This window comes from Centropristis striata, chromosome 10, assembly GCF_030273125.1.
Source record: "Centropristis striata isolate RG_2023a ecotype Rhode Island chromosome 10, C.striata_1.0, whole genome shotgun sequence".
Lineage (NCBI taxonomy): Eukaryota > Metazoa > Chordata > Actinopteri > Perciformes > Serranidae > Centropristis > Centropristis striata.
In genome coordinates, this window is record NC_081526.1 from 5,300,266 (window position 1) to 5,313,382 (window position 13,117).

General features: G+C 34.2%; 1 protein-coding gene across 1 annotated transcript in view; it reads right to left on the bottom strand.

The window, feature by feature from the left end:
• Positions 1 to 13,117, bottom strand: part of abca12 (ATP-binding cassette, sub-family A (ABC1), member 12) — a 147,414-nt gene that overhangs the window by 110,259 nt on the left and 24,038 nt on the right. Inside the window, exons 12-17 of the mRNA XM_059343220.1 lie at positions 10,905 to 11,071; positions 9,293 to 9,465; positions 6,890 to 7,020; positions 5,019 to 5,173; positions 3,005 to 3,304; positions 2,182 to 2,315 (exon numbers count right to left, since the gene is read on the bottom strand). Coding sequence (XP_059199203.1) covers positions 2,182 to 2,315; positions 3,005 to 3,304; positions 5,019 to 5,173; positions 6,890 to 7,020; positions 9,293 to 9,465; positions 10,905 to 11,071 — 1,060 coding nt within the window. The remainder of the gene's footprint in view (positions 1 to 2,181; positions 2,316 to 3,004; positions 3,305 to 5,018; positions 5,174 to 6,889; positions 7,021 to 9,292; positions 9,466 to 10,904; positions 11,072 to 13,117) is intronic.

Here is a 13,117-nt window from a genome sequence, read left to right on the forward strand (position 1 = left end):
CTGACTTCAGCAGCTCCATGGCCCTGAGGATGGCTTCTACGAAGCCTGATGAGGTCTGGTTGGTTAAAGGCTGAATGGCTTCTCTGAGACGGGCCACACCTTCAGGGTCGAAGTATTTTGAATAGGAAAGCAGAGTGTGTCCCATGATGTGGGAGAGCGACATGGTGAGGTTACCCTCCAAGGACATGAGCTGCATGATCATCCTTTCCAGGTCAGGCAGCGTTGGATCTGTCTCATTGATGGTAAAAATGTGCTGGTTGAGCCTGCCGACCTTCGAGGCAACATCAATCACTGCAGAGACATTGACAGGACCCTCACTGAAGAGCAGAGGCAGCAGTGGACCCAGACCTGTGGACTCTAACAGCTTATGGATGAGGGGAACCATGACATTATCAGTGACGTTTTGGTCAGGAAGCATGGAGATTTTGTTGACAAAGACATCCAGGTTCTCTATCAGGTTTATCAGATAGTCAGAGAGAGCATCTCCACCTTTGATTTCTTGTTTCAAAACTGATGCTGCCAGGTATTTATAGGTGTCACTGAACACATGCTGCAACAGATTCACAGTTCCTTTGAGAAAACTACAGAGAAAAAAAGAAGAAAGATAAATGTCAGAAGTGTAGAGATGTGGCTAACTGTCAACAATAGCAATCACTTCATGTAATCGTTTCATTAAAGGAATAGTTTGACATTTCAGCACATATTCAAATATAATTGTTGTTTGTTAGATGGAAATATTGATACCAATAATATGTCTTGGTTTGTTATTGTCATTTTAAGCTGGAGCCAGCAGAAGATTAGCCTAGCTAGCAAAAAGACTGAAGCCAACTCATGGCTACCTTGGCGCTGTCTAATACCTATAAAACTCACTAATTAACACATTAAATCTTGTTTGCACAATCTGTACAAAAGCAGAAATGTAAAAGTAAAGTATAAATATGTGTAAAGTGGGGTGTTTTTTTGGATTTTGTGCAGATTTATTTCTTGGCTGGGTTCAGTGATTTCCTGGAGTTTTTGCCTCACTGTGAGGTGGCTAGGCAACCAAGAAATAAACCAACAGATAGCTTCAAAGGGGACATGTTATGAAATTTGGTATCAGTGAGTGCCTTACGACCTACAAACTGTGAAGTAAGACAACAAGGTTTTTGGAAATGCCTACATCAAAAACATGGGATTCAACAAGCCATTCAAAATGGCTGCATTTCTTATGTAACTTGGGAACTTCCTTTGCAATGGTACTCCATATTATTCTTGCAAGCCAATCAGAGCAGACAGGGAGTTTTTTGGGAGAGGGCTTAAAGAGAAAGGCCCTTAAACGGAGGTTGAATACAGATATATTCAGACATACAGTATGAGACAAATAATGTGTTTTCTGCTAAGTTAAGCTAACTAAACGAAAAAAACATAATTCATTATAAGTGAAAAGTACAAGCACTTACTTCAGCAGGACCTCTTCGTTTGGTGACGTCAGAGTTTGAGTCATGGCTTGAACAAACTGTGGCCATTTAAAACCAGTTTCACAATGAATGGCATTGAAGTTGATGTTCATAGAACCTAAAGTGGGAGCAAAACATATTACATACGTACTTGAACTGGTTCCATCATTCTATGGTAGATGAATCATTACTTGGTTTTGGCTAAACCTATTTTATCACTTGCCTTTTTGGCAATGAATTAATGTTGTATCATTCAGAGAAATATCTACACCACATATTCACTCTGCACATGTTGCACTGAGCTTCACTGTAGTGGCCCATGGACACATCCTTTATTGATTGATGTGCACAGAACCATACAAGAATTATAAACACTGGTAAATCTCAATTGGCAGTTATTTTTCTTGGTCATGGTTTTCTGGGAAATATATTTATTTGAATTCAGGATTTCAATTGATTTGTGGTCGCTTGATGCAAAGAGAAATAAAGACAAATCCACATACATAAGCTTTCTTAAATACTTGAAAAGCCGTTTTGTGTGGGTGATAACTATGCCAACAAGGTCTTGTAGAGGATTAGACAATGAAGGAATACAATATTGCATTCTCATTAAAAACACCTTGGCACAAACATATGTGTGTTTTAGTCTTTGTGTCTTGCCTCTTGATTGGATTTCATTTTGATAATTATAAAAGAAAATGTAGAGTCTGACAAAACAAAACAAAAGGAAAAAAATGTTACTCACAGTTTGCTGGTTGAGTTGTGACATCTGCCCTGTAGTTCAAAATCCAGTAAAGCATGTGGAAATAGTCCTTTACCTCAGGCCACAGCTCACTCTCCTCAATCTTTTCTCCGAAACTCATCATGGTCATGAAAACACTACAAGCAAAGCACAAAACTGTTGAGACAGTGGAAAGATAACCGACAGCATGAAATGAAACATTGTGCACATGATCTAAAAGACATCAGACCTTTAAGACCGGATTTTGTCAAGGTAACAAGCTGAAGAAACGTCCACTTTTTCAGACATTTATATTCATTTGTTCATGTTATATATTTACTTTTTGCCTCTATATCCCTCTGGATGTAACCAGTTAAATTGTATGTTTTTTTCTTTTTCTTTACATATACATATTATTAAAAGGAAATGGACGATGAACATTTGGAACAAGAAGCTATTAATACTAAACCCTTGGCTCTGTACAATTTCGATGCTAGCAATTGTAAATCCATTTGTACTTGTCAATTGTTGTGACATTTCCTAATAAAAAGATAAAACACACCATGGTGGGCAACTGATCCTCCTATTCACCTGCATTTTATTTCTTTCTCCACTAAAGTAACTCAAATTGACCATAGCTTTATCTAACTTAAATAAAATGTCCTCACTGGAAGAAAAACGTTCAAATCTAAAAGTTCATGGTAGCACCATGTGACTTTTATTTCACCACTGCTAATTACAAATTAGCAATAGCTTCGGTAATAGATTCAATCATCTGTGTACAGAGCATGTTAACGCTCTGGAATGAAGCCCTGCAGGCAAAAAACTTTTTTTTTTTTTTCAAGACCTTTGTTGAAGAGTTGCAGTAACATCATTAGTGCTGTTTTCTGGCATCCAGTTCATCCAGTATGCTCCACCCAACTCTGTTGTCACTTTTCCCAAAAGCATGCCGAGCTGCAGACTGTTATTGCCGAGCTTGTGCCACTCAGAGAGAATCATGGGAAGTGTCACGTTGTCGTCACTTTGGACTGTCAGGGCCGACCACAAATCTTGTCCCTTAAGAAACATAATATAAAAAGTTAGTATCGCTCCATAACACTGTTGTATGTACATACAAATATATGCTTTTAAGCTATTTTTCACTTGTCTGTGTGTGTATTTATCTATATATACACACACAAATATCCAACAGAAACACAATTATTCTCATATTTTATGTACATTTACAGGAGTCAACACACCACACACTTATAGTCAAAATAAAAAGCAGTTTATTGCTGCTTAGCATACAAATACACAAAACTTTAACGTTGGTTTCGCCACAGGCAAGCGTTGCTATGACTACAGCCGTTGCCATGACGTACATAAAACGGACATGTGCAATACAATTGATATGTGCAAAACACTCAACTTACCTCATGTATAAATTATAGCATTTTAAGTAGCCATTTATTTATTTTTATACTTATTTATTACATCACATGTCCTTGTTCTTGTTTTTGTCCTTGTTTAGCTCGGTATTTTTTAAATGTTTTTACTCATGTTGTTTTGTGTTATGATTGTCATAATTATGCACCTTATGCAGTGGCACTTTCAATTTCGTTGTATAGTGAACTATATAATGACAATAAAGACTATTTGATTTGATTCGTACAGCCAATCACAGCTGTCACATTGTATTCCATTTAAGCGTACAGCCAATCATATTGTGTGACGTAATCAACGGGCGAAAGACCCCGAGCTGATCTGGTACCCAGAAATTAGAAATCAATACAACCGCAGTGCTTTTATTTTGAAGGCGGTTAACGTTAATATGCCTGATGTTAGGTACCTTAAAACACGTATTGCTTTTTGCATAATGTTAATAAATTGTTGGTTTACTGCATAACACACATGCTCTATATTGTATTGTATATATTGAGTATTTAACTGATAGTTCACAAGATTTATTTAAAATCGTAGCTCCAAGAAAATAAAATTAAGACATTCCTTGGTCACCTTGTGAATCCACCGTAAGAGCTACGAGGTGGGAAACAATTGCAAACATTAGCTTTAGCACTTGAGCAAACAAGCACTTTTACTATTAGTTAAGACAACAAATATAGCCAATAATATTATATGACAGAAGAAAATAAACTTTAAACTTTAAACCTTGTGCCCCTGTCAGCCAGCTATAGAAGCCTTTTTGATACTTTATATCAATTCTATGAATTACGACGCACTCTATTATTTACCGTTCGTTTTTCATTTGACCGTTCCACCTGTTATTTCCTGTCACTACCTTTCAAAATTAAAAGCATCACAACATTGTAAAACACCTATAAAATGTACAAACATGAAAAACAAGCTATATAATACAAAAACACCAATAGGAACCTTGCTAAAGGTCATTTACAGTTATGTTTAAAATAAATGGAAAAGTGATATAGTGGGGTTTTTTTTTACATTTGATTTACTCCACATTAACAGTCTTATCATAACATGTATTCTGTTCTGTATATCGTCTCAGTAGCAGCTCAAAACCAGATAATTTACTGTATTTTATAAAGAGATTAAATTAGTATTGAGCAGAATTTAGTTCAGAGTTTTGGTCCGGCCCTTGCAACCTTCGTGGTATTGGTCATGTGGCCCCTTGGGGAAATTAATTGCCCACCCCTGGTGGACATGGACACCCTTGTAAAGGATACATATAATACATAGAAATAACCTCATAACAATAAATAAAAGTAAAGAGTGTCCCAGTTGGAGGAAGACTCAGTAATGAGATATGTTTTTTACACATCATAAATGATCGTCAGGCAGCAAATCACTTTGGAAATAAACTCTTCAAATGCACATTTGTAAGTTTCACCTTGTCAAACAATGGCAGCCAGTCCATCAGCAGCGCTTCCTGTAGAGCCGAGTTGTTCTGACAGATGAAAGATCTCCACACCTCCATCTTTACGCTCTTTGTGTTGAAAAGCCACTCAAAGGGATCCAAAACATCCTCACATGTTAAAGATGGATGTGACAGAATCTAGTAAAACAGAGGCAAAAAGCAGCAAAACCCCAAGTCAATATGTCATCTACTAAAATAAAGATATTACATATTAAAGAGAGCTTTGTTTAGTCGGTGCATCTTAACCCTCTGGAGTCCATCTATTTTTTGAAAATACACGTTTTATTTACAGCAATAACTTTGTTTATATATGATATGTAGACGAGCTGAGAAAGCCAGTTGAAAGTTCAATCATAGGAGCTTTCACAGTGTGACATTTATGTTTCTAGACCATTTTTAAAATGTGAATTTTCTTTCTACAATGAAAATTGTAGACTATTGTAAATTAAAAATTGTAAACTATTTTTAATTTACATGCAAATAGACTGTTTCGTAGTTTTATTATTTATTATTTTTTCTGCTGTTTTTGTGTGTATAAATGGTTAAAAAAAATTAAATAATAATAAAAAATGCCACAATTCCATAGAAACCTGTGTCTTTTGTTTGTATTTTGGGTTCCTGGTAGCTTTATACTTTGTTAATTAAAATAAAATAAAAAAATCTAACTGATAGCCTCTCAATCTGAAAGATCTGGAGATAATGTCAAATATATTTAGTATGAAAATATAGAACTAGATATTATCCTCATTTTACCTGTTATATGTTATATTTGCATATATTTTCATATTTGCAACATGTAGATTTCTGTGTGTGAAACATCATTTTCAGGATCAGATTTTATGTTTTCCTTTGTTTCTTTTGGGTTCAAAATTTTGATCAAGTAAGTCAAAGTTAAATATTAATTATCAGGACATATAGGTGAGGTAACGCTGAAAAAACTGATACCAACATGGCATGCTAAAGATTTTTTAACGGACATAATAGCTGAAGATTTCAGAGGGTTAAACGTCCTGCACATAGTTTCATAATAAAGCTTTCTGAGTCTGAACAATGCTTAGTTGCTCAACATGAACTGAGCCAAGTTTCACCCAATTACACAGGATACATTTCTATTATAATCATTAAACCTGAATCACTTTTAATCTGAATGAGAAAGAACGGTAAGTAGACGGTTCTTCAAACCCGTCTGATTGCTTGTGTGATTGCCTAAACATGCGTCATGTTTTACTGCCTTGCAACATCTAAGCGATGACAGACAGAGATTCTATGAAAGATTGCAACAATACAGAGAGATAAAAAACAAAAAAACAACAATGTTCTTCAAGAGATTAACCCTCTGAAAACTTGGGCTATTATGTCCGTTAAAAAAATCTGTTAAAAAATCTTCACCATGCCATGTTGGTATCAGTTTTTTCAGCGTTATGTCACCTATATATCCTGATAATTAATATTTAACTTTGACTTACTTGATCAAATTTTGAACCCAAAAGAAACAAAGGAAAACATCAAATCTGATCTTGAAAAATGATGTTTTACACACAGAAATCTACATGTTGCAAATATGAACACAGGTTGCAAATATAACATATAACAGGTAAAATGAGGATAATCTCTAGTTCTATATTTTTATACTAAATATATTTGACATTATCTCCGCTTTTACTTGGCCGAATATCATTAAAAAAAAAATCTGGTATGGAGTTTCAAGCCAGAACTTTAGAGGGAAGCTGATGGCAAGACTCAATGTTGCTTCATTTTTATGTTTTCACGTCATGAAGAAGTAATGTGCCGGTTGTTTCATGGACTCCGGAGGGTTAATAAGAATAATTTTCAGTTGAAATACTACAAGCATACCTTGGTGATACTTTCCATCACGCTGTCCAGGAGATGACCAAGCCAAACACCTGCCTCAGATGGGTTTGTCAGCAACGTTCGATAAGCCATTTGGAGTTGATCTGCGTCTTTCAGGACATTGTCCATCATTTCTGCAAACCAGGGGAGAGTAGACAACATATACACAACACATCAGTTGGCTACAGAGATATTCTAGAAAGCAAAAGCACATTTTGAGCACAGTTTATAAAAGAAATCCACTTTTGGACACTTTAAGCCTCTGGAGTCCATCTATTTATTGAAAATACACATGTTTTATTTACAGTAATAACTTTATTTATATATGATATGTAGAAAAGCTGAGAAAGCCAGTTGAAAGTTCAATCATAGGAGCTTTCACAGTGTGACATTTATGTTTCAAGGCCATTTTTAGAATGTGAATTTTCTTTCTACAATGAAAACTACTATCATTTTTAATTTACATGCAAATAGACTGTTTTGTAGTTTTATTTTTTATTGTTTTTTCTGCTGTTTTTGTGTGTATAAATGGTTAAAAAATGGTACATTTCCATAGACACCTGTGTCTTTTGTTTGTATTTTCGATATGTTCGGCAGCTTTACTTTAATTAAAGCCAAATGAAAAATCTGACTGATAGCCAAGTTTGTGTGGAGAAAAAGGAGCCATGCATGTGATGTAAGGACAGACTGAAAGATGATAAACAGAGACAGAAATTAATGCATAGGAAGTTGACAAATTTGAACCAAAATCTCCTGGACTACAGAGGTTTAAGTCACCCACTTGTCACACAATTTGTGTTGTGTAATACATCTCAGGGGGCGTTTTTTTTTTTTGTATTCTACATCTTTCATCAGTCCCCTGAGAAAGGGTGTGACCTATTCTATTCACCCTAGTGTTGTGCACTAAACCAACTCCAGCTAGAGAAACAATAGCGACTGTGGCCTTGTGTCACATAAGTAAGTCGATATTTGTCCTGTGAATGAAGTGACTTTTAGTTTTAGTCTCTCTGCTCTTTTATTGTGAAGGCTGACACCAATAGCTCATGATTAGTGTGTATGTCATAAATCAGTTCTCCATCAAATGTTTCTGTCAAAGTCTTTTTTTATCTTGACAGGTAAAAATGTTCTCGATGCTTGACACCAGCAGGAATATCAGAGCTGAATGTCACTGTGAGCTTGTATGTGTTTTTTGAGATAACAAGTTATTTAGTCGTTATATTAAAACAAAATCTAGGCCATGGGTCTCAAACTTGCGGCCCGCGGGCCAATTGTGGCCCTTGTGACGATATTTTGTGGCCCCCACCTTGAAATGAAAGTTTAATGTGAGTTTTATATGAATGGCACTTTACCATGTTGTGTGTGGAAGGTCCCTTTAATTACTTTTTTTGGTAATTGTGTGCCTTGTTTTGGTAATTTTGTGCCTTTTTTAAATAATTTTGTGTCTTTTTTTAATGATAGTGTGTCTTTTTTAATAATTGTGTGTCTTTTTTAAATAATTTTGTGTCTTTTTTGGTAATTCTGTATCTTTTTTTTTTGGTCATTATGTGGCTTTTTTTTAAAGTTATTTTGTGTCTTTTTAACTCAACTCAACTCAACTCAACTTTATTTGTAAAGCACTTTAAAACAACCACAGCCGCAACAAAGTGCTGTACATAAACAAACAGAACAAGAGACAATAAAATAAATAAAACAGGAATAAACACTAAAATACATAGATTCATTGCTTTTTAAAACAATATGAAAAACAATAAATAAAAGCAGACCATAAAAACACTAAAACAAGAGCAGAGTCTCATGCGTGGTTAAAAGCCAAGGAATAAAAATAGGTTTTAAGATGAGTTTTAAAAATGGACAGTGAGGAGGCTTGTCTGATGTGCAAAGGTAGCTCATTCCATAGTTTGGGGGCTGCAACAGAGAAAGATCTGTCCCCTCTGAGCTTCCGTTTTGACCTCGGTACCTCCAGGAGCAGCAGATCAGCTGACATGAGGCACCGAGCAGTAATTTAGTTTTTTTTTTCTGTCATTTTGTGTCTTTTTGTGGTCATTTTGATACTGCCTCCAGCGGCCCCCAGGTAATTTGAGTTTGAGACCCCTGGTCTAGGCTAATTTCTTGAAATCTTGAAATTATGAAACGTTGTGAAAATAACAATAAATGAAACATAATAGGCCAAGATAATCTTGACATGCCTTATAATAAAGTGAATTTTGACTGAATAAAAAAAATGATACTCTATCTAATATCTTGGAGAAAAAAAACATTTGTTATTATGAGACTATCACATAGATAATTTGTGATCTCAAGAAAATAAATAAAATTAGCTTGCTATCACAGGAGAGCAGAGGAAATTGAATGTCAGCTCGCTGTTTAGGACTTCCATAGAGTACTTTGGATATTTTGTAGTCTTACCTTCTACAATATCCAGGGCGAGTGTTCCTGACTGCATGGACTGGAAGCCAGTATTGAGGATGCTCTGGACAACCATCTGCAGCTCTGGCACCGTTTTTATAATCTCCATGATCACATGACCGACCTCCAAAAACCTGCCAAAGCACAAAGCCAGAATCAAGATAAAGTACAAACTCTATTCATTTCAGTGGATGCTACACTTTCTGTGCAAGAAGAATTGTATATATTGTAAAAAAAAAAATTTAAAAAAGTTTGGGGAACTTTAGAGGTGCAGAGAGCAGACAGTGACAAAAAGAACATGACGTTGTTTCCAGCAGGAACGGTTGAATGAGCTAAAACAAATTGTACAACAAATGTCAATGGAAATATATGTTGAAAACATCCCAAAATGTTATCATCATCTTCCAAAGAATTTCCCATGGAAAAGCAATTGTTTCTTCTGTGTATAAATCTTTATTTCAAATAGAAGAGAATAGCATTCACCTGGTGCAAAAACAAAACTATAATTGTTGTTTTTCTGGCCAACTTTGCTGTTTTTGAACAAAAATGTATTCCTACATACTAGTATACAATTTTTCACATCTCTTTAATTTCTTCCAAACATTTGTGTGACATTCAGATTCAGTTGCATCAGTCCAATTTGCTTTATAATTTTTTACAACATGAGAAAATTGATGATTTGCTTTGTACAAATTCGCCCATAAAGTTGGAATATTTTTGTTTTCAGATACAATCGTCTGTTAATTATGGTTTCATTTTAATTGTGATATGTATTGTAATGTATTATTACTATTTTTCTTTTTTTGTGTATTGTTGTTGTTGTTTTTCTTTTTTTGTGTGTTGTTGTCTCATTGTGACTACATGTGTACTTATGTGTGTGTAAGTTAATAACAAGTTATGTATGTTAATAATGGTAATAATAAGTTTATATACTACATTACTATGTGTTATACATACATATATATAAATATTATTGTTGTTATTTGACTGAATATAGTAAATTAACATAGAGAGAAGGGATTTAATAAGATTTAACACCTTTTGAACACAAATAAGTGTTGAGTCTTGTTGTTGTTTTATTTTGTGTTGTTGTCTTTTATTTATTGTTGTTCCTTTGTTGTTCTCAACACCCACACAGGATAAATTAATTAAAAAGTGCAATAAAACGGACATGTGCAATACAATTGATATGTGCAAAACATTCTATATAACTATGCACCTTATGCAGTGGCACTTTCAATTTCGTTGTATATTGAACTATATAATGACAATAAAGACCATTTGATTTGTTTTGATTTGATTTGATTTGTTTTGATTTGATTTGATTTGATTTGATTTGATTTGATTTGTTTTGATTTGATTTGTTTTGTTTTGATTTGATTTGATTGTTCATCTTTTATTTTGCGTTCAAATAAATTCTCAATCAATCAATTAATCAATCAATCAAAATGTTTAGAAGAGATTGATTTATAAAGTTTTGAGAATAAATACACTTTACCTGTCAATAATGAATCTCATTGTCACAATCATTTCATTGAAAGAGGTAAAATATATTTTATTCCAACTTTATGTGCGTCCATGGCTGAATGTTAATGTACTGTGCTGTACTTACAGTTCTTCATCAATGTTTAGTGGCTGTGTTTCTACGCTACGCTGGTGTCTCGTGCTGTTGGAGCCTCCCTGTCCTCCTGGGGACGGACCTCCCATCAGGCCGTGCAGCAGCTCTTTAGCGAAGGACAAATCATGGAGAGCAACATCCTTACTCCACGCCAGGAGAGCCTGAGAATCATTTTACATAAGGGAGGAGAAAGTAGGTTATGCAAGATGTGCAAAATTAAAATGATTTTTAACTAAATCAACCTGTACAAGAGGTCAGTGTTCTTTTGCTCAAAAAGAATATATTGACACAATGTTGTCAAGAAGATTTTTTTTTAAATGAAACTATTTGTCTGGTTTGACATGGTAAGACAGTAGAATTTAAGAGCTGGTGCACAATTTATTTTATTGTACGGTAGTCCAAAAAAAGCAAAAGGTCTGCTATTTGTTATTTTGCAATACTGTGAATTTTCTTACACTAAAAAAAACTGAAATCTAAGTAAGATGAAATATCATAGATCAAAGGGATATATGCTTATTTTCCTGTAAGTCGCTTTGGATAAAAGCCTCTGCTGAATGACTAAATGTAAATGTAATGTATTTTTTGTCTGATAAGATATTTCTTCTTAGTCAGCTGTTTTTATTTTAGACTGTTTCACTTGTTTGATATAAAGATTCCACGGCTGTTTCCTTATTTCAAGAAAAATATTCTACATACAGATAAAAATATTTGTAGCTGTATCAAGAAAAGTTCACTAGTTTTTAGTCTGACTTTGCTGGTTTCTAGAAATATAATGCCTATGCATATCATTATGTCAAGATGAAGCTCTAGCATTTAGTTATTATTAATTCAAGAATATTTTTCAACATATTGAGAAAATAGGTCACGTGTATTTCATTAGAATCAAGAAAAATGCCCTTGTTATTAGTTAGAATACACTAATTCTAAGGTATTTGTGGTTCATTGAGATTAGATATTTTTACTTGTTTTGGAAAGTCTTGACAAGACAAATTTTCTTGTTCCATTGGCAGATAATTTTGCTATTTTTAAGCAAAAATACATCTAATTTTTGTACTTTTCCCCTTGTTTTTAGGAGCTGAGTTTTTGCAGTGTATAGATTTAAGCAAATATATTGTACATATTTCTTTCAGATTTTTATTTTTAATTTTCCAATTTTATTACTGTTTTCTTGTCTGTTGCAGTACTTGTTTTTAGGAGCTGAGTTTTTGCAGTGTATAGATTTAAGCAAATATCTTGTACATATTTATTCTGATTATTTTTATTTTACATTTTCCAATATTATTACTGTCTATTGAATGTTGCAGTACTTGTTTTTAGGAGATGAGTTTTTGCAGTGTATAGATTTAAGCAAATATATTGTACATATTTTTTTCAGATTTTTATTTAAAATTTTCAAATGTTACTGTTTCTTGTCTGTTGCAGTACTTGTTTTTTTAATCTTTTATTTTGTCTCACTGTTTCGCAAATTCCTTGTATGTAAAAACCTACTTGGCAATAAACCTGATTGTCCTGACGGGGTTAGAGGGCTGGTTGATGTCTGACTGACTGTTTGAGCGAGTACACAGAGTGATGGCAGCGTTAGCTAACAGCTTCTGATTGGGAATTATCTCATCACAACACGTCCACCATAGTGGCAGTGCTAATTGGATGTCTTTGAGCTTTCTTTTCCCCAGGTGCGACCTGGGATTCGCAGTTGCTTGTTGCTATGGCCTACAGCTTTCTTGTGGCCGTAGACTAATTATTTCGTACCCTCTGCATCTAATTACAAATGAAGGTATAGTACTTGAGGATGCAAATCCAGAGCAAGGACAGAAGAACACAAACAAGTAACATGAGAGAAAGAAAGAGTGAGACAGGGAGAAAAAATGGCAACTACACATAAAGATAAGATAAGATAAGATAAGATAAGATAAGATAAGATAAGATAAGATAAGATAAGATAAGATAAGATAAGATAAGATAAGATATACTTTATTCATCCCAGCAGATACATTTAGGTGTTCCAGCAGCTAACATACACACTAGGGTTGTCAAAAGTATCGATACTCAAAAAAGTATTGATCCTAAAACGTTGTATCCGGATATGATACTCATTTTCAAAAGTATCGATACCTTGTCAAGGAATGCACACTTAAGTTTTTGTTATTTTTTGTCAAGCTTGGCTAATATTGTGCACAGCATACAACCTCAAAATATTGTTCTAATTG